We start from the raw sequence: 19,959 nt of genomic DNA, 5'->3' as shown, positions 1-19,959 counted from the left end.
CATCAGCTACATATCTGGCCAGCCTTATCTTACATCAAGGGGATGCAGCTTCGTGCTGTACTCACTCACACTCCCATTATACAACCTGGATACACACAAACTTTCAAATTTCCATCATAGCAGACATAGTGTTCTTCTTTCTTTGTTATTTAACACTGCACTATGTAAAATTGCAACTGACTGGTAGCAGCTTGCAAGCCACTGACTCAGGATCCGATGATCCAGTTCATTGACCTAAACCCAACAAAATCACCACCCAATCCATTACAAAGCTTCCTAGTTTGATGAGCATAGTTTTGGGAGAGCTTCCAACCATGGAGTCCCTATGGGGTACAGATGGTCTATGACAGATCAAATTTTATTAACTAATCAGCTGGACTATTATAATGATAATAAGTGCATGTTTTGGGTGGTGTCAGATCCATTCACCATGTGGTTGCTCATGTGCATGCGGACATAATGAATATCATAAAGTTAGGAGTAGTATTTGGGAAAGAGTTTATTTTTAAGCTCAGAGTTGAACACAGAAAGAGAAGAAGAGTTCTTGAGTTCGGCTGAGGGAGAGTCACACAAGGAATTACTGCATTAACCCATTCAACACTGCAGGCTGAATAATCTGGGAACCCGGTGTCATGGCAGTAAAAGCTTCTGGTTGACTGGTGTTGAAAGAGTTTAGCAAAAGATCTTTGTCACATGGTCTTGAGATTGACATTTAAGAACAGAGAGAATAAGTTTATGAGGGGATCACGGTTTTCTGATTGCACATAATACAAGGGAGAGTAATGTCAGTGCTGTGGATTTATAGGATTCTTGAGGATGTTTATTTTTGTTACATTCTCTAATGTATTTTCAAATTCTCTCCTTTGAGAGAAAAAATCATTTCCACCCTACTGAACACCAGATATGGGCCAGAATATCAATGTATTTACCTTTAAAAAATGAGCTTGATTTGCACAACTTATATAAACAACCATTACAAGATCTATGCCTCTTCTATAATCAATCTATCATAACCAAAAGGAGAAAAAATCTTAAAACCTACTTTTCCTCAGGATACCTTAAACGCTGGCCCTGTTGCCAACTGTCAGAATGCATCCATGGCTACAGGAAATACAGGGAACGTTGTATGAGGAAATATAATGATATATAACAATAAGGTAAAAAGGAGAAAAACAAGATTTTAATAACAAAATTCTTTTCTGACATTTTGCTATGATAAAACCCTTTTTTCAGTCCTTTAGAAGCAATACTACCATCCAGGGCCCCGCTTCACAAAGCTCTCGTAAGCCTAAGATCTCATAACTTTTCTCGTAGCATTCGTACCTCCTATACTGTAACTGTTGACTTACAATAGTCGTAGCGCTACGAGAGCTTTGTGAAACGGGTCCCAGTATTCAAACCCACTCTCTAACAGTGAGGCACCTAATCGTTGGCACACAAAATTCAGTCATCTAATCCACTCAGCAACAAATGGACGTGTAATTAAGAAATACACTTGGCTTGGCTCTACCACCATGTTTAGCCCTGAAATATTATAAGCAGGCACTTTTTGCAAGCTGCCCTATTATAACTATAATAGTTCAGGGCAAAAGTGTGTTTTATTACACTATACATGGTGGTAGGGCAAAGTGTATTTCTTTCTAAGATGCCAAATTTAATACTTTCTAAAGATAATTACGATTAATTTAAGGCAGAAAACAAACGACGGTGTCGGTGACCTAAATTAAGAATCCTCGCACAGGGCTAACTGGCGCGCTGTTCTATTGATGTGTCTGCCCCCTACGTTAAGACGAACGTTACCAGAAAAAAACAAATGATAACAGTTTGATGACGGTTTACTTTCGGATTAAATATCTTCTCTGAATTATTTTAATTACATCTGTCATTAGCGTAAACCATATGGGGCAATATGAACGTTGCATTTCTACTACCAGCGTAAGTTTAGATCAGTACATCCAGAGGAAGTTGAGTAGTCAAGCGACATTCCACAATTGCATTGTGGGAATGTAAACATTACGAACGTTACCGTGTCTGTAAACATTACGAACGTTACCGTGTCTCTGAGTCGAAATGACACATTTTAACCGTCGTAAAACATAAACGTAATGTTTCCACCAGTGATGTTAGCTGCGTGAAGCAACAGCAAACCAAGAAACTGGATGCAACGGTGTAGTTTACTGTAGGAGGCCGTACGAGGCGATGACAACTGACATGCATCGTGACGTCGCTTACATTGTGACGTAATGTAAAATGGTTCGATTACGAGGGGGCACACTAGAATGGCGCAGTGACAGGATAACGTCATTCAATTGTTACGTCATCAAAAAACTATACCTTTATTGTCTGATAATGTATTTTTTTTGATTGTTCTAACCGCTAGGCATCTTAGAATCCCCAATATAATATATCTTACACCTACATTGAAGTTAAGGCCAAATGATTGCAAACCAACATTCTAATATAAAAGGAATTCTGGTAAGAATTAATTAACTCGGAAAATAGAAGAGATGAGATGATATATAACAAACAAAACTAAAACTGTCAGCTTCTGCTTCCGTTAGCAAATCAAACAGCCAACTGTCAGCAATATGTGTGCAATAAGACTATATACTGCATGAAGATGTTGCCAAAACAAACAGCAAACTGTCAGCAATATGTGTGTGATAAGACTATATACTGCATGAAGATGTTGCCAAAACAAACAGCAAACTGTCAGCAATATGTGTGTGATAAGACTATATACAGCATGAAGATGTTGCCAAAACAAATCATGTAACCCACGTGAGAAACAAGAATCAGCAAGACAAACTTCACATGATGGAAGAGTGAGTGAGTGAGTTTAGGTTTACGCCGCACTCAGCAATATTCTAGCTATATGGCGGCAGTCTGTAAATAATCGAGCCTGGACCAGACAATCCAGTGACAATTAGTCGCCTCTTGGGACAAGGATGGGTTACTGAAGGTTCATTCTAACCCGGACCTTCACGGGTCACGATGGAAGAGTGCTTTGCATTGAGTTGGTATTGGGCTTCAAGGACTAATGAGGTGAATTAGTCCTTGCATTTCCATAATTCCTGATAGGTTCATTTTCAATGAAACTGACTCGTCCAAAATGCCCCAAATACATTTTTCAAATTTGGTGTAGATATAGAAAATTGTTCTGTTATGAAGATGTCTCAATTGCAACCTGTCTCAAACCATTTAACAAGTCCCTGATTTCATCAGTTTATCTTGAGTTCTTGAATTATCTACATACTCTAGCCAGGAACACTAAGATCTGGGACTACTGACTGAATTGGTCTTCAGTAACCCATTCCAGTTGGCTTCAGAGGTGACTAACGGGATCGGGTAGTCAGGCTCACATAACAAATTAGGCTAGATCCCAATTGTGTAGATCGATGCTCATGATGTTGATTACTAGATTGTCTTTCCAGCTCTCGATTGATTTACAGATCGTCTTTCATATAGCTGGAATATTGCTGATTGCTGAGTGTGGTTAAACCATCCAACCAACCAACATAATAACTTATATGTGTAAGTGATTTCAATCTGCCCTCAGAGGGTCATTATACGTGATCTGGGACCTAACAGTTCCATATGACATGAGTTGCCTCTGTGTGTACTTAAAAAAATACTAGCACTGAATTTACTGGTGGAAGCGAGTGAGATACATGCAGTAGTGCAAATGATAAGAGTGTTTAATATTGAAACATATATCAACTCAAAAGTTACCGATACATCAACTAAAAATTAAGTTAGCTATTCTATATATGTATATATACAAAATATTCTTATCAAGATCTGTAATTAATCAATATAAACCTTACTACCATCTGGCCTGATCCATCAAATGTTTAAACTGAATTTTCTACCATTTTATTTACCCGTATCCATGGTTATCCTACCAAATGAAAATATTTCTGTAGCATTACTTTAATACTGTTTTCAGAAATCAAATATCACATTCCTAACAAGGTTGCCACCGCCAGAATAAAAGACAGATATTTGCTGAATAAGTGTGAAAATGTTTGATTAAATCCATGTGGGCACTGCTACACTTCAAGTGTACAGACTGATTAAAAAGATCCACACAACCTTATCAGTTCAGTGATGTATTTCAGGAGTCGAGTATTCCTGGAAGAGTTACTTCCCTTGTAGGGAGAACCACCTAGTTGTCTATATGACAAGCACACAATATGCGTGACCTGTTGTAACACATAGGCTTTCAGTGTGAAATTGCTGAGTCATGAAACTGACATATGACTTGCAAAAAAGTACCATCTGTTACAAACTAATATTTTTTTAGTTATTTTCCACTAAAAATCACAACATTTATAAATATGATATACCATATTCACTGTAACAAGCACCGTGTATACACAGCACAACTTTAATATAAGTTTGATGTCACAATGGGTCACTTGTACAGATGACTCACATATTACCGACTGGCTGAGAAGATAGTCAGGGAGCGTTGTATAACAGTGACCAAAATCAGTGCACCAGTTGTTGCAATGGTTGATAGTATGACACAAGTCATCTGAGTATGTTTGTTTGTGATGAAAGTCTGAAATAGGCTATTTTTCCTTTGACCTCCTTTCAAACATGAGAGTTTGTCATTCCAAATAAAAAAATTCCATCGTTTACATTTCAAACAAGTACAGTTTTCCCAAGCACTGTTTGTTTTCATGCCTAACTTACTTGATTTCGTGTTGACAATTTAAAGTTAAACTATGTGTTTGTGGAATTCACTTATGTATGTATTACAGCTGTGTTTGAAATGTGATATAACATATATACTAGGCTCCTCATAACTAATGTACATGTAATGTGATATGTAAACACTATCCAATATGGAGGACAGTTCACTTCAACAGTCTTGTTTGTGTATATTCTAAAACATTCTAAACAATTCCAGGGCTATCTGGGACGGTTTAGAATAATCAAAGCTGATTTGAGAGAAAACAGATATCTGTAATAACAACCACACTATTTTTGCAATAAAATTCTTTAAGAAAATATCCAATAATATCCAACACATACTAATGACTGGGTGAATGGTGATTTAAATGTCCTTTACAGTAATTTCAGCTGATGATATCGTACAAACAAGGAATTTCCTGCAAACTCAAATCTGTAAAGTGTGCTTCAGTGCATGATGCATTTTGAATTCTGTTTGTCTTCAAAGTGAGGGTACCCATGGAGATCCGGGTTAGAATTGATCTTCACTAACCCATGCTTGTCGTAAGAGGCAACTATGGGATTAGGTGGTCAGGCTCGCTGACTTGGTTGACACGTCATCGCATGCCAATAGTGTAGATCAATGCTCATGCTGTTGATCACTAGATTGCCTGGTCCAGACTTTATTATTAGCAGACCACCGCCATGTACCCGGAATATTGCTGAATGCAGCATAAAACTAAACTCACTCACTCACTTACTCAAAGAGAGGGTTGAAGTGAGTTGACATATACGTCACTGTGGCATTCGGTGAATTAGGATAATGGCTGACCATAACTATCACAGTTCAGATATTCAGATACTTGTACTCTCCAGTCTTCAGCAAATCTAAACACAATGAGTTTGAACATGTAGTTCACAAAAATGCCTGCATGCTTAATGCCACTTTAAGAAAGCTGATAAGCCACTTGAGTTAACAATCAATATTTTAAAAAATTTAAAGGACTTTTTAAATCACATCCTTGCACATGCTGTATTGAATATATTGGTGATCAATTTGTCAGTATGGAAATGAATATACACAACATCCTCAACAAGGAAGCTGTTTTCAGCGACCAGCTGAAGGGCTTCTATACAAATATGACAAAGGATGAGGAAGTAAACGGGGCAGAGTTGAAGCAATGGAGAACTATCAAATATCAGTATGAAAATCATCAGACATGACTGACATCACTATGAGGAAGAGAGTTTTATGGATGTCAACTTCTGTATTGAGATAGTGTATTGACAAGTGGTCCAGGAAAGGACCACTTGTTTGAATGTATTGAACGTAAACAAATAGAATCTCAGATTTCACACTGCGTATCCGTTCGCCTACTTTTGTTGCATACACTTGCTCATTAGTTTTAGACCATGCATGGTAAAGGTATCGTAGCAAGCGATAGTTAAATAAAATAGGTGTATTCCAATGATTTCCGAGATTCATCACAACATATTATAGTTTCTGAAAGCGTCACGCCATGACTGACACAAACTCACGCATCCCGACGATGGTATTTCTCCTCATTTCTAACTATTTTCCTTGGTCACAATGAAAAACAAAAAGAAAATAACAACCAGCCGATTGTCAGAATGTTTCCGGACTACTTACTTGTCACATTTATGCATATGTACGTTGCTTGAAACAACGAAAGTTTCCGTCGAAAAATCGGGCATACCCGTGTCAGTGAACACGCCATTTTGAAAATGTCGCTTCCCGATACTGATGTCATTCATACGTCATTGTTATATATTGTTGTATATATTTGGTATTTTCATTGAGGTGAGGTTATGAATGAAAATACACACGATCAATCTGTCCTGCTGCTTACATTTTCAGTTCTTATGCTTCTTTCGTATTTTCACAAACTTTTTTCACGTGATTAATTTCAGTATTATTATCTTTTGATTTGGGACTAGACAGGAGACCAGTCTAAAATCAAGTGGAACCAATTATGTCATAATCAAAGGGCGGTAACTCAGGCTAGTTTAGCTCGACAAACAAAGGCCCCGTAATGGCATAACATTTCAGCACTTATTTTGAGGGTTATACTTTCATCGTAAGAAAAATGAGTGTGTATTTTCAAACATTGATGTTAACTAATTATAAAATTGCGGTTTGTTTCACATAAGAATAAATGTGACTTTTCGTGTACACTTCCCCTTTAAATGAGTTTTGTTTTACGCCGCACTCAGCAATATTCCAGCTATATGGCGGTCCTACTGGTTAAAATGTTGGCTTGTCAAGCCAAAGACCCAGGTTTGATTCCCCACATGGGTACAATGAAGTCAAGGCTCTAACACGGCAGCCAACTAAGGGCAGCTAACTTAAATGCCAAGGCTCGATGCGCATCTAAACAGAATAAGCGCCTGTCTTGGAGAAATTATGTTTCCAAAATAAATTCACGCACACCACTTTCAAAGGTGTGGAAATGGCACAAAGAATAAAGGGCAAAATTCAAAATCTACCATTCACCATTTGAAGGACGCTGATAATATATTAACTGATAGAGCTGACATTGCCAACAAACTTGGTGACACTCTCGCTAACGCTAAGCATTCGCCTTCATCCAAATACAGTCAAATCCCGATGAGTCGAATTGCTGGGGACCAAGTAATACATTCGACTTATCGATGTATTCAAGACATAGGTATGTCTATGAGGGTAGAAAAAAAGGTGATCCCGTCCTAATTCCTCCACTTAAGCATTTGTTTACCTAATGATTTCCCTATCACTAATAGGGGCACCTTATCAGTTCCAGTCTGATTAGCACAGACAGTGATTTCCGTAAAATCACTAATCTACCTTTTGAACTCACCCGTCACGGAAAGGCGTGAGCCGCGCTGGTTTGTTAATTGGATCAGTTTGCTAGACCAATCAACTTCTCATTGACTGACTTCGGCTTATGTATACAAGATTGCTGTTGTTTGAATCTCATGGGACCAAATTTCCTTCTCGAGTCATCGTGTGTATTTATGAGACGAATTCGTGTAACCGGTATTCAAATGATGACAACTATATCAGGAATGGTCGGGACCGACAGGTACTTCGAGTTATGCATAATATTCAAGACACCGGCTCATCGGGATTTAACTGTATGTCCCTGAGCTTCAGAAACATCAGAAACAACAAGTAGTTCCCAACTTCTAAAAACTTTTGTGATGTACTTTCTGTAAAAATTACTATTTAATAAAGTAAACTAAATCAGTCATGATATTTTCGCCATATAATATTTACTAATACTATGACATACCAAGAAATATTTAATCAAGGCCCTTCACTTTCTCCACAAAAGATGCATACACTGGTGCTGCCATTTTATCGCATGTGTGAATGCACCTACCCAACACAGGAAAATAACCTGTACCCATCTGTGCATGCATATAGTCCCATTTTTAGGACGCACATTTGCAGTGTAAAGAAAGTATGGAAAATATTATTTACTGGTAAAATGACAGCCCATTCCTTTCATTGCTTGCCAAAAGAAACTGGCTCACAAAATTTGATGAAAATCTAAGACCCTATGCATATATGGGTTACAACTTAAACCTGCTAGTTATCTTTCTTTCTTCTTAAAGGAAGGTAATCTACAGCAGCGTCCAGAAGGAAGTAGTTCAAAATGGTGAGATCAAATATGTCAACTATCAAATCTAATTTTAGCTGCCTTTTTGACTATACTCGAAATACACTCCAGAACTTTTGCAAGCAGTATTAACAATATTGAAAAGTCTGTTTTTGTTGCGATGAGACAGATCCCCATACAACATAGAAAATTGTAGGTCAACACACTTTGAATAAAGGTTTGATAAAAAACTGTCATTACGGTTTTGTCAATGCCTTGACGATAATAATGTTCAGAATCAGAAATTAGGCCAGTAACAGTGGCGTCATCTGCAAATTTCACAGTAAAGAAGTCATATATTGACAAGTAACAGTCATTGGTATACAAAACGAAGAGTACGGATGAAGGAACACAGCCATGTGGATCTCCAGTAGAGGTTAAGAGAAAAGAAGATTGATAGCCATTGACACTGGCATACTGAGTTTTATGTACCCTGAATTCTTTAATCCATCTGATATTTTTTTATTAACACCTAGATTAAATAGTTTACTCCTCACACGGTGTGGCTGTATGGTATTAGTTGTTACAAGTCTGCAGATGAGAGTAAATATTATACATCGTTTGAGATTTCACTTCTTAAAATGATTAGGTAACTATCTTGACAATTGATCGTTTGCTTGAAAGGTATGAATTTCGAGTACTCGGGTCCGAGTCGAGTCTCACCCCTCGAGTACTCGAGTCCCAAAAAATGGACTCATTGAAGCCCTACATAATGATAATCTCATTAATTCTTTAAAAGACCTTAGCCCATTTTTAAAAATGGCAGTGCCCTGTCGCGAACATCCGCCAGTCTGAGAATAAATGCTGTTTAGGTTTGTTTTCACCGAGTTACAAAATCAAAACTACTTTCTACTAGTAGTAAAATATGTATTTGATTGATGGCCAATTAGATTTTGCATGACATAGCTTATAACATAACAATTTCTCTCGTGGAAGCGAGGTGGGTGTCAATATAACACTACTTACAATATTATTGTCACTTCAACCACAACCTCTCTTCCGAGGAAGAAATCGTTATGTTACAAGTTGTGTCATGGAAAATCTTTTTGGTCATCAATCATATACATATTTTACTACAACTAGTAAGTAGTTTTGATTCTTTAACTTCTGTGAAGCGATCTGAACACAAGTAAGATATCGTTCCAGGCTTCCACAACGCTTGCTTCGCACTCACAAACATAACCCATTTAGCACGAACTGCGGGGTCCGGTAGAAATCAAGAAATCAGCAAAATGACGAGCTTGTTACACACTTTATATACAACTAACTGAAAATCCTTCCTCACATACGTCTCTTCCGGTTCACTGCAGTGCTCTGGCGACAGAGTTACGTAACCTCTCTGTGGTTTCGTTGGCGGGCGAGAGTGAAGCTGGCAACATTTTGGCAACTTTTAATTGCTCTGTATTAATTAACCACAATTTTTTAAGAACAAATTTGGTGTTCCGCTTAAGACTAACCACACATCTTTCATATGTAATAGTTAAAAGAGTACAAAAAACAAAAGTTTATTTGTTCTTTAAAAACTATTTCTTATACCTTCATCTCTATAAAGATGAAACAAAATCTCAATATCTGACAGGATGAAATAAATAACTACTGTGGGGATGACACTTATTTACTCGACCAGACATTCTTTATTTTTGTCTGTACCATTGCACTTACATATTGAAGAGCATAAATATATGTGTTGCTGCCTATAATAGCATACTAAGGCAAGTGGCATAGTACTAATCCACTGAGAAACCATGCCACTGATAAAGAGATTTTGTAATTTTATGCACTGCATTCCAAACAACAACTGAGACACCATGTACTGACTACAGTCCTTGTTTATTCACTATACATGCTATATGGGCAGTGTTCACGAATGGTGTTTCCAAGTAACAGGACATTGTGTCCTGTAAGTTTCAGATGTCTGTCTGACCCACTGAAAATTCACAGGACCCATTGAATAAAATTAAACACACATTTCAGATTTAACATTTCTTATAATTGGCATTGAAATTATTAACAAACATAAGATTTATAAACAGCAAACAAGTGTCACATGTCACATATAACAACTTCAGTCAAAGTCATTGTGAAATATACAGTCAGACACTGGGGCTGGCGGGTTGTAGAATTCTATCGGACCCGTTGGCGAATCTGCCTGATTTGTCAGAGGGTCAAACGCCATTCGTGAACACTGTATGGGTAGCTTTGTAACCACACATACCACTGTTCAGATCTTTTAGCATGATCAGGCGGGGGATGAAACCCCTGACCTTCCACTCTCCTGACCTTCGCTGTTACAAACAGACCAGGAGGAAGTCAATGTGGGAAGTGATACCAACAAAACATTTCTGATAAGAGATTTTGTAACTTTATGCACTGCATTCCAAACAACAACATCGATTCGACACGAACTGATAGGAGACATTTTCAGATGGGAGACATTGTAATTCTGGTGAAGTCGTATGATCACACACTACATTCCATACAAACCTTTTTCTGATACCACGCCACAGCATCCTGTATCCTATCCATCCCCAAGCTTGAGAGTGAGAGGGAGAGGGATGGGGCCTCACCCTCCTGGGATCCACAGTCAGCAAGAAACAGGCTTGGATTCAGCCATGATGCAGACTCACAATTACTATGACAACTGCTGCTGAAATCAGACATAGGCATACTATGAGTTGTCGTGGATGTGCTGTATTTAACAATCAGAAAATAGATCAGGACTAGACATTAGTATTACTCATAACAAATGATACATCTGTATATGAGCAGCCCTGCATTCATGCATGTCTGCCAGCATGAGACTACCAAACTGGCTGAGTGAAAACCACTAACTTGTAGCATTTGAGGGCAATAGTTCTAGGCCCCTTCCACTTTCATAGCAGGTCATTACGTTAAGAGTGAGTGAGTATGGATTTACGCTGCTTTTAGCAATATACCAGCAATATCATGACCAGGGACACCAGAAATAGGCTTCACACATTGTACCCACATGGGGAATCGAACCAGGGTCTTCGGTGACAAGCCAATGGTTTAACCACTACCCCACCACCTCCATAACGTTAAGAATGCTTTGTGGATAGGGATTGTAGACCACTCCTCCACACGTCAGTTTTACGAAAAAATGGAATGGAATAATACTGAGAAGTAAACATTGCGAACATGTTTTGCTCAAGGACCAATAAAAAATCTGAGGACTTGGACAAAAAGGCTTACACTAGTCCCCCCAAAAAACAGACTTTCTAAGGCCATGTATTAGGTAATGGTAAGGATAATGACTGCGTTGTTCAGTTAAGGTGAACCTTTGCTTTGAGTCAGGATAATTTATGCTTTTATAGTCTCTTGGCATGTGATTAGACGAGTTGAAAACTTTCGTTATTTTATCTCAAATAAAGCTTGAAATTGTTTTGGTCAAAAGAACTGAAAAGAACCTATTTCCAGGCATAACAGTAACAAAGTGTTGGCATTTTACGTTCCCAGCAACATATGTTCATTTTTAAACACAACCAAATAGATTGGGTGGTCAGACCATGTGATTTGGTTGATGGTATGTCATGCACTATATCATCCACAACAACATTCTCTGCACTGCATGTTCCAGTTCATCACAGGCGGCAGTGATGTAGCAGCGGTAGCAGTATTATTGCTCTTTGCTGTTTGGGTCATACATTATGTATGTTTCTGCAACTTGACGTATCATTTTCATAGGTAATGGGTTGTTTCTCCTGTGAAGTATGACTTGTACTAATTTGAACATGCTGATGTTATGCTCTGTTAAGTCTTTGTCAGGGCATGACAAATGTTGATGGACAAATGTTAATGGTCTGTTGTATCCAATAGGTCACAAGCCTCTTCAAGAGAACTCTATTTACTTCACTCCAAAACAAATCAACATATTTTACATAATGTGTGAGTGGTGACACATGTATGCTTGCAAAAACACCATTTTGAACATAACTTAGATGTGGCCCATGATTAAAGACTTACTCTGTGTTTAAAACTTAAACTTATATTTCATCGCAATAATTCATGTATGATATTTTAAATCAGAGATAATGTTCATACATGTTAATAATTGTATCCTATCATGATATTTCCCATTATCAATCTATTCAGCCTACAACAGAAGAGTCATTTGATCACAGTACACACCATTTTGAAATGACAAATATTGCAAGAGTGAGTGAATTCAGTTTTATGCTGCTTTCAGCATTATTCAAGCAATATCACAGCGGGGTACTCTAGAAATGGGCTCACACATTGTAACCATGTGGGGAATTGAACCAGGGCCTTTGTCATGACGAGCGAACACTTTAACCACTAGTCTACCCCATCGCCCCAATATTGCAAGAGTGACAGTGCAGGTTATCTTACTAAACATTCATGTTCAATTGGTATGCCTGACTTGCCTGATCCCTGAAAGCAAAGCACTGTGGAAATAGATCAATTAGATGCCTCCTGGCAAGTATGAAAATCAGCAGTGTAAACCTTGAACCTTAGAAGATATATCACATGCATTAGTTCAAATGTCTGGACCGTAAAAGCAAAAACAACTGAATACATTCCCATGATCATAAACTGTAAATAAAACAAGAATGTAATACCAAATATTTGTAAAAGATTAATTTATACACCGGGGTGAAATGACACAGCTATGTTGCAATATGTTATAATTATGCATCATGATAGATAAGTCATGGCCTGACTTGTATCGCAACTGTTTAGATCAAACTTCAAGGAAACTTCTAGGCTATGTATATACTTCAGAACAAGTTACAAAGGGAAGGTTTATAGTTGACTGATATTCGCCACGGCTTTGTTTCAATTAATTTTTTACAATTAATTTTTTAAGATGTCACTGACAAAACTGCTGGAGGGTGGGGGTTTCATGTGACTAAAGTACTGTCGGAAATGCTAGAAAAATGCTTTTTGACATTTATTTAAAATTCATAGGTATTACAGTTACTTAAATAACAAATAACACTTCAAGAAACATCTACCTAATGTAGACCGAGGGAATAAATTTTGAGACAAGCTCTAAAATGTGATTTTACTGATGAAAATACCCAAAACTTAGAAAAATAAGGGGTAGTGGGACGTTATTTGATACAAACATTAACTGCCTGTGTTACGTCATCAGCATGCACGGTATCGACAGGTGAAATTGACACCTGAGCACACTTTCGGTAGGGGTCATCTCAATAGATGTTTTTCTGCAAAATGTTGAATATGTGTAATGCATTATAGTATCACATTATCGGTTATGTAAGGGGTCATTTGTGTATGTGTATTTGTTTTGAATTAAACATACTGAATTACTGTACATTGGAAAGAATCCTATCACTTGTGTTATCTTATCGATTGATTGTAGAAATGTGCAACGTTTTAATAAATGTTTTGCATGTCAACAGTATATTTCATTGCAAAAATATGGATGTAATTCGGTCAGTTTAATCTAGTTGTGAACATTGGCCAACGATTTAACGAAGTCACTGGTGTAGCTTCTTTAGAATATATATATTTTTCTTCTCATAAAGTTTGTAGACCGCCCGTCTAAGCACTCCCTTGTCAAAGTTGTCAAGGATGGTTTTACGTCCCCGGTTTTGCATTTGAGGCGGTCCCTCTCTTGTCCGATTTGTTTACAATATTGTAAACTTGTTGGTAAGACATGCCAACAGCTCTACAAGTTCTGTAATAAACCCTTTCTAAACTAATGAAAGGTTTACCTCTGTCTTTTTTAAGCAGAAAAACCTATAAACCTTTGCAACAATAGACTGCAAATCGTTGGCCACAGTGGACGCTGTGATAAAGATGTGCATGCATGACGGGAAACTTATTTATCAAGACTTAACATTTATATTAATATTTCTTCAATAAAGAAACGATAATTAAGTAAAGTAACACAAACACTCAACATTTATTTGTTTAGGAAAAACATTAATTCATATTTTTACACCACCTGTATTATTAGCATAAATGTAAAGACTATTTCAGATTTCTGTTGTTGAACTCTGAAAAAAATCTTAAGTTGCTGTTTTGGTACCAAATTCTCTCCTGTAAACTGCCCTTTAAATGCATGGGAATGTTAAATCGGTTGAAATAAAAATTAGGTAGACAATAGACGAGTTGATATATTGACAACATAGTACATGTATCACCTTTATAAAGATATTAAGGCTAAAAAGCATTTTTCTAGCATTTCCGACAGTACTATAGTAGCAAGTATCTCTTGTAACGATACATAAATGAACATATCGTGCACCGTTGCATGAAAACACAAGATACACTAGTCCACAGGTGAATCGGTTCAACTGTAAAACAAATGTATTTGACCATATAGCAACAGCTGTTCAGATAATTGTAGGATATCAGAGCTTGACATCCACCCAAATTCCAGAACAAGACCACAGGACCAGTAACTTTTAAAAATCACTGGTCCTTACAGATTCTTATTAGTCCTGCTAAGGGACGCAAAGTTGCACTGGTCCTGTCAACATTTATCTAGACACGGACCAGTGGGATAGCGTGAATGCAGCAGAACCCCGGGATATGCAGCCTTTTTAATTGTAGATGATCTTTTGGAACTCTGAAACAAGGGGGCGTATACAATGTCCACAACAATAAACTCGTGATAATAGTATAGACTTCATTACGTACATATCAGGAAGGGTCGCTGAAGCTCGTTTTCGAGATACAGAAATCAGATACACTGGCCTGAATGCTTGTCTCTCAAACTAATAACTTAGAAGCCTCAATGCAGAAGGTCACATTACAAGTCCATCTGACTCTGTGTCCACAGACCACCACAAAGACGGTATGGTAATGAAGAAGATCTGATTTTTTAAACAGAATGATAATAGAATGGTGAACAGCATAAAAAATATTTATCTTTCTTGGCTCAAAATATAAATATCAGCCAAAGGATCTGCTCCCCATACATTTCATGTCAATTACTGATTTGCCAAAGCTTAATAGTGTGACAGTACGATTTTGAAAGGAAATAGAAATTTAGAAAAAGCAACTGTTCGTTTAAGTTTGTTTCTGATACTCAAATTTCTACAACAGCAATTAGCACCAAACGGGCGAAAGCAGGAAGGAACAAACACAGCATTATATCAGATATAGCTATTTTATGGTTGCACGACTACATGTTTTCAAAATCAAAACAATGTCACATGCTGAAAACTCAAAACATCTGTGGACACTCAAAGCCAATGTGACCTATTGACAATGCACAAGATCATATTCGAAAAGAACTCAAAACCCACTTTACTAACTGACACTAGAAATTCAATCGTCATTATGTTAACCAACACACGTATTTACCTTATGTTTTTCATACACGTTCCTGTGATTTTCTGGATGATAACAATACACAGTAACACCTGTCAAACTGAAAGGGTAAAAATTTTCCTATCTCCGTGTATTGAAGAGTACCAAAACTGTCATACTATTCTCCTAACCACTCTTGGAATGAACTAATGCCGTTAACGGACCTCTGATAGACAGTTACGAAATGGGTTACGCCCTGTCACGTGTTTATACATGTTGTTATAATCAATATGTATATGGCCATTTATCTTGTAAATGTATCATCGACACGCTATTGAGGAGATATTTTGGGGAATTCGATCATGAGCAACAACCACAATGTAAAACATAAGACCGCTAATGTCGATAGGATTACCTTCTTTACGAAATAATTATAGCAAACGTTGAATGAAGGATTTTATCCGATGTTCAAGTTGCCAGTCGTATGGTTAGAGTATGACTATATTAGATCATGCACGCATCACCTACATACATCGTATAAGAAATCTAATCAGATGGAAAAGTGTATCGATTGTTATATGATCGGGAACAACATACAACAAGAGTGTGATGTTTGAAATGTGCTGTTCGTGTTAATGTTCTCTTTACAAAAAACGGGGCGGTGGGGTTGCCAAGTGGTTAAGGCGTTCGCTCGTCCCGCCGAAGACCAGGGTTCGATTCCCCACATGGACACAATGTGTGGAGTCCATTTCTGGTGTCCCCCGCCGTGATGTTGCTGGAATGTTGCTAAAATGCGACGTAAAACCAAACTCTCTAACTCACTCACTTTACAAAAACAAAGTACATGTCAAATCTCAAACGGTGTGCAAGATAGCCGTAGTCCGTCATGGCTGCGAAATGTTCATTTTATATTCTAACATACTCTTAGAATATCTATATGGATGAATTAGAATAATGAAGTTGCATTTCATGATGTCGCGAAAAATGCTTTTATAAATTCCTAAACTATTTAAACAATTTACAGCGGATAACATAATTATAAGACCGAATGTTTGTCTAATCTACCCACATTGAGATCGATATGCTTCGTGAGAGCTTTTTCATACGAACATGACCGATTCCCAATATCTATGCAATTTCAGAAAATGGATTTTTTTTATTATGTACACTGCGATACATTGCACACAAACAATAATGACTCTTGTGAAGCCCGTAATTCGTTATGCAGCTTATGCGATATATACTTTGTCATAATGCTTTTCTGTGAGTACACAGATTAATTTGTCGACAGAATAGGTGTTTACTGAATAATTGGATTAACACCTAACAGCTTAAAAACTTGTTTATTTGGGTTAATGTACATATTATGATCAAACATGAAAATTTATGAAAAAGGAAGGATCTATAGATATGCCCATTTTTCTTTAACTTGCCTTGATTCCATATAAATATACAAATCTTTGTATGAATGTAATAAATATATTAATAAATATTGTTATAAATATAAAGGTTATTCTATAGTTTCAGACCAATCTAAAACAACGTAATATTTAAGCTTTTCACAAAAATAATATTTTGACGTGTAAATTATTTGAAAAATATACATCTATCTAGATTGCTTTTTCTTGGCAGTTTTTGCCTTGTCAGATAACATATGATAATATATAAGGCAATACATTCCATTAACGAACAAATGCAATGTACAACTTAGCCGCACTGTTCAATGACAGTTAAATAAGTCACATATGCGTACCTGATTGACAAGGATGAAGCAAACTAAATTAAGTCATGAATTTGAATACCGTGTATGCTGATGTTAAAATAGTAAATATGAACATAAATGGCATTTATCGATGTGATGTCATTACTTAAGAAACAATGTTGAAACAGGCCATCTCTATCTTAGTAGGTTGTCATTCTTAATTGGTCGTGTTTTTTTTTTATCAAATTAGACAGTGCTAAAAATACATTCCTTGCTGTGAATAGAGATAACTATCCCGGGAAAGTATTAGCTGTGGAAACCACAACCCTGCTTTATCAATCGTGGCTTGAGGGTGACGTGGTTAAGCCCTCAAACGAAGACTTGATAATATTTATCATCAACATTCGCTTCATTCTGAGTTCCGTGTGAAGAAATAGCTTTTCATCAATGTAATTACTCGTTACGAATGTAGTATGTTCTATTTATAGTGTACAACCTGGAAAACACGCGTGTTTCCACGGCGTAGTCTATCAAAACAAACACTTCAATTACCATCATTTCAGGGGAAATAACTGCTTAGTAAAAAACTAAAATAGTGCATTATTGCACATGGCTCCATATCAGAGATGTTGCCAAATAGTGTCTGCAAATAGACAAAAGAATACTTGTGTTTAGCCCTCTTGCGTAAAACAGACATTCAATATGTACACACCGCCCGAGTCTTTTGGCATTTACGAAAGATAGTGTTTTGGCAAAACAGGTGGCGTAACGAATTCTAACAACAGTTAACATGACTAAAACACGAACGATAACACTAAACCCAGCTGTTTTGGGATAGTGATTGAGAAGAATCCATTAGAGTATGATAAAACACTATGATGAAAGAACACCGAAAAGGTATTACTGATTCCCTGACATATCAGAGACAATACAATAAACTTTACGTTATAGCCCATGGAGCACTTTGTCACTTTGACATACATGTATTTCTTTACATCTTAGAGTGACTATATTGACGAAAAGACTCATTTGAATGATTAAAGATTACTTCATCCCCTTTGACGCCATGTAGTTGTACGTATTTGGTTTACATTTTCAGACGGTGACCGATTGAAGAAATGAAACAGAACACAGGTAAATTAATACCTGAATGTATGTTGGAGTAATCAAATACAGAATAGTTCTACTGTAATTTTCACATCACCTCATGAAAAAAACCCCCACACACCCAAAAGGCCGAATTTTATCGACCAACAAACCATATTTCTGTGCGTGGAGTTAAAGCACAAAATAGCACTAAGGTTTTTGGTTTTGCTCGTGATAAATATGATAATATATCCACCCATCCACCCATGCAGAGGAAACAGAAAGGTCATTTTGTACAAGCATCGATTACTATCCTTTCGCGGTTTCTCATTTTTGTTATTATAACCAGATGACAAAGTATTCCCAACTCAATATTAAATTGAACAGTGGGCTATTTTCATATTTCAGATTATACCTGTCCTGCGTGTGAACATACACACAAATTTCAGTTACCATGCATGGCTAATCTATGTAAACAAATCAACATGCATATAGCAGGTGTGCAAGTGATAATTTTTTTATGGACTATTCCAGCCTATTCATGAAGACCTGTAGGTAATCATGTCTGGACCAGACATACAGGTGTTTGATGTCATGAGCAACGATGACGCCGTCGTCGAGGAATGATGACTATGCCAACAGACGTACGCTTCACCCGGTCCATTTAGAGAAGCATATACAAGTTGTACATGAAGTTATTTGAACCCGGAATTTCCAGATGAGCAGCTTATATATACATGTTCGGATAAACTTACTTGTACAAGTAATGAAGGGTGAGCGGGTGCTTTATTGATGAAAGACAATACGCTATTTGATTAATCGAAGACAATACCAGCGGTAAATTAACTGCTTAACTACAGAATACAGTATTTTTTAAGAATGTAGCTGGCAATATTTTTAAGGCCAACGAAGGCCACTGTATGTGGCCAAATATTGATGGATAATATCGGTGTCATCTTTTGCAGGGTAATATCGATGGGAAATTAATTCGGCCATTGTCAGGTGTAAATTAACCAAGGACAGTACCCGTGGTGTGTTAACGAAGAAATATATCGTGTTTAATTAAGGCAAATCTCGTTGGTAAATTATGCGTTACATTGTCGTTGATTAATTAATAAAGGACAGTTTCGGTGATAAATTAATGAAGAACAATATCAGTGGCAAGTTTATATCTACATGAAAGGCCAAACACCACGTGAAACCTATTCACGTACTTGTCGGTGGTCAGCTAATGAAGGACAATGGCGACTTTAAGTCAGGACATCATGCAACCTGTTCAAGGACTTAACAGAGACAGAAATCTGCTACTGATCCGAGATTGTGGTGAAAGATGGTAAATCTCTCAGTTATACCCTGTGCACACTATATACCAATTCAAGAAACGATCTCACCTCGAACGCTGCATTATGGTCAAGTATTCAACAGTGTTCGACCGTCACCCCATCCTTGTTTACTATTACCGATAGCTTCGTGCTAAGGTCGCCGTCATACTGCACCTCGCTTCAGGTGTACATACTATTTAAACACTTGGGATGGGCCCGTACAGACTAGGTAAGTAAA

At 37.2% G+C, this 19,959-nt stretch overlaps 1 protein-coding gene across 1 annotated transcript in view; it reads right to left on the bottom strand.

Annotated features, from left to right (window-relative positions):
- The window catches only part of LOC124270708 (protein PHTF1-like), a 41,168-nt gene extending 25,406 nt beyond the window's left edge, over positions 1 to 15,762 (bottom strand). Inside the window, 2 exon segments of the mRNA XM_046705740.1 lie at positions 10,827 to 10,989; positions 15,666 to 15,762. Of these exon segments, the coding sequence (XP_046561696.1) occupies positions 10,827 to 10,989; positions 15,666 to 15,679 (177 nt within the window). The 5' untranslated portion in view covers positions 15,680 to 15,762.
- Positions 15,763 to 19,959: the final 4,197 nt, after the last annotated feature.

The sequence above is a fragment of the Haliotis rubra genome, unplaced genomic scaffold (genome assembly GCF_003918875.1).
Source record: "Haliotis rubra isolate DU_JTF1 unplaced genomic scaffold, ASM391887v1 Scf154, whole genome shotgun sequence".
Classification (NCBI taxonomy): Eukaryota; Metazoa; Mollusca; class Gastropoda; order Lepetellida; family Haliotidae; genus Haliotis; species Haliotis rubra.
This window is presented reverse-complemented; position numbering and strand designations above follow the sequence as displayed.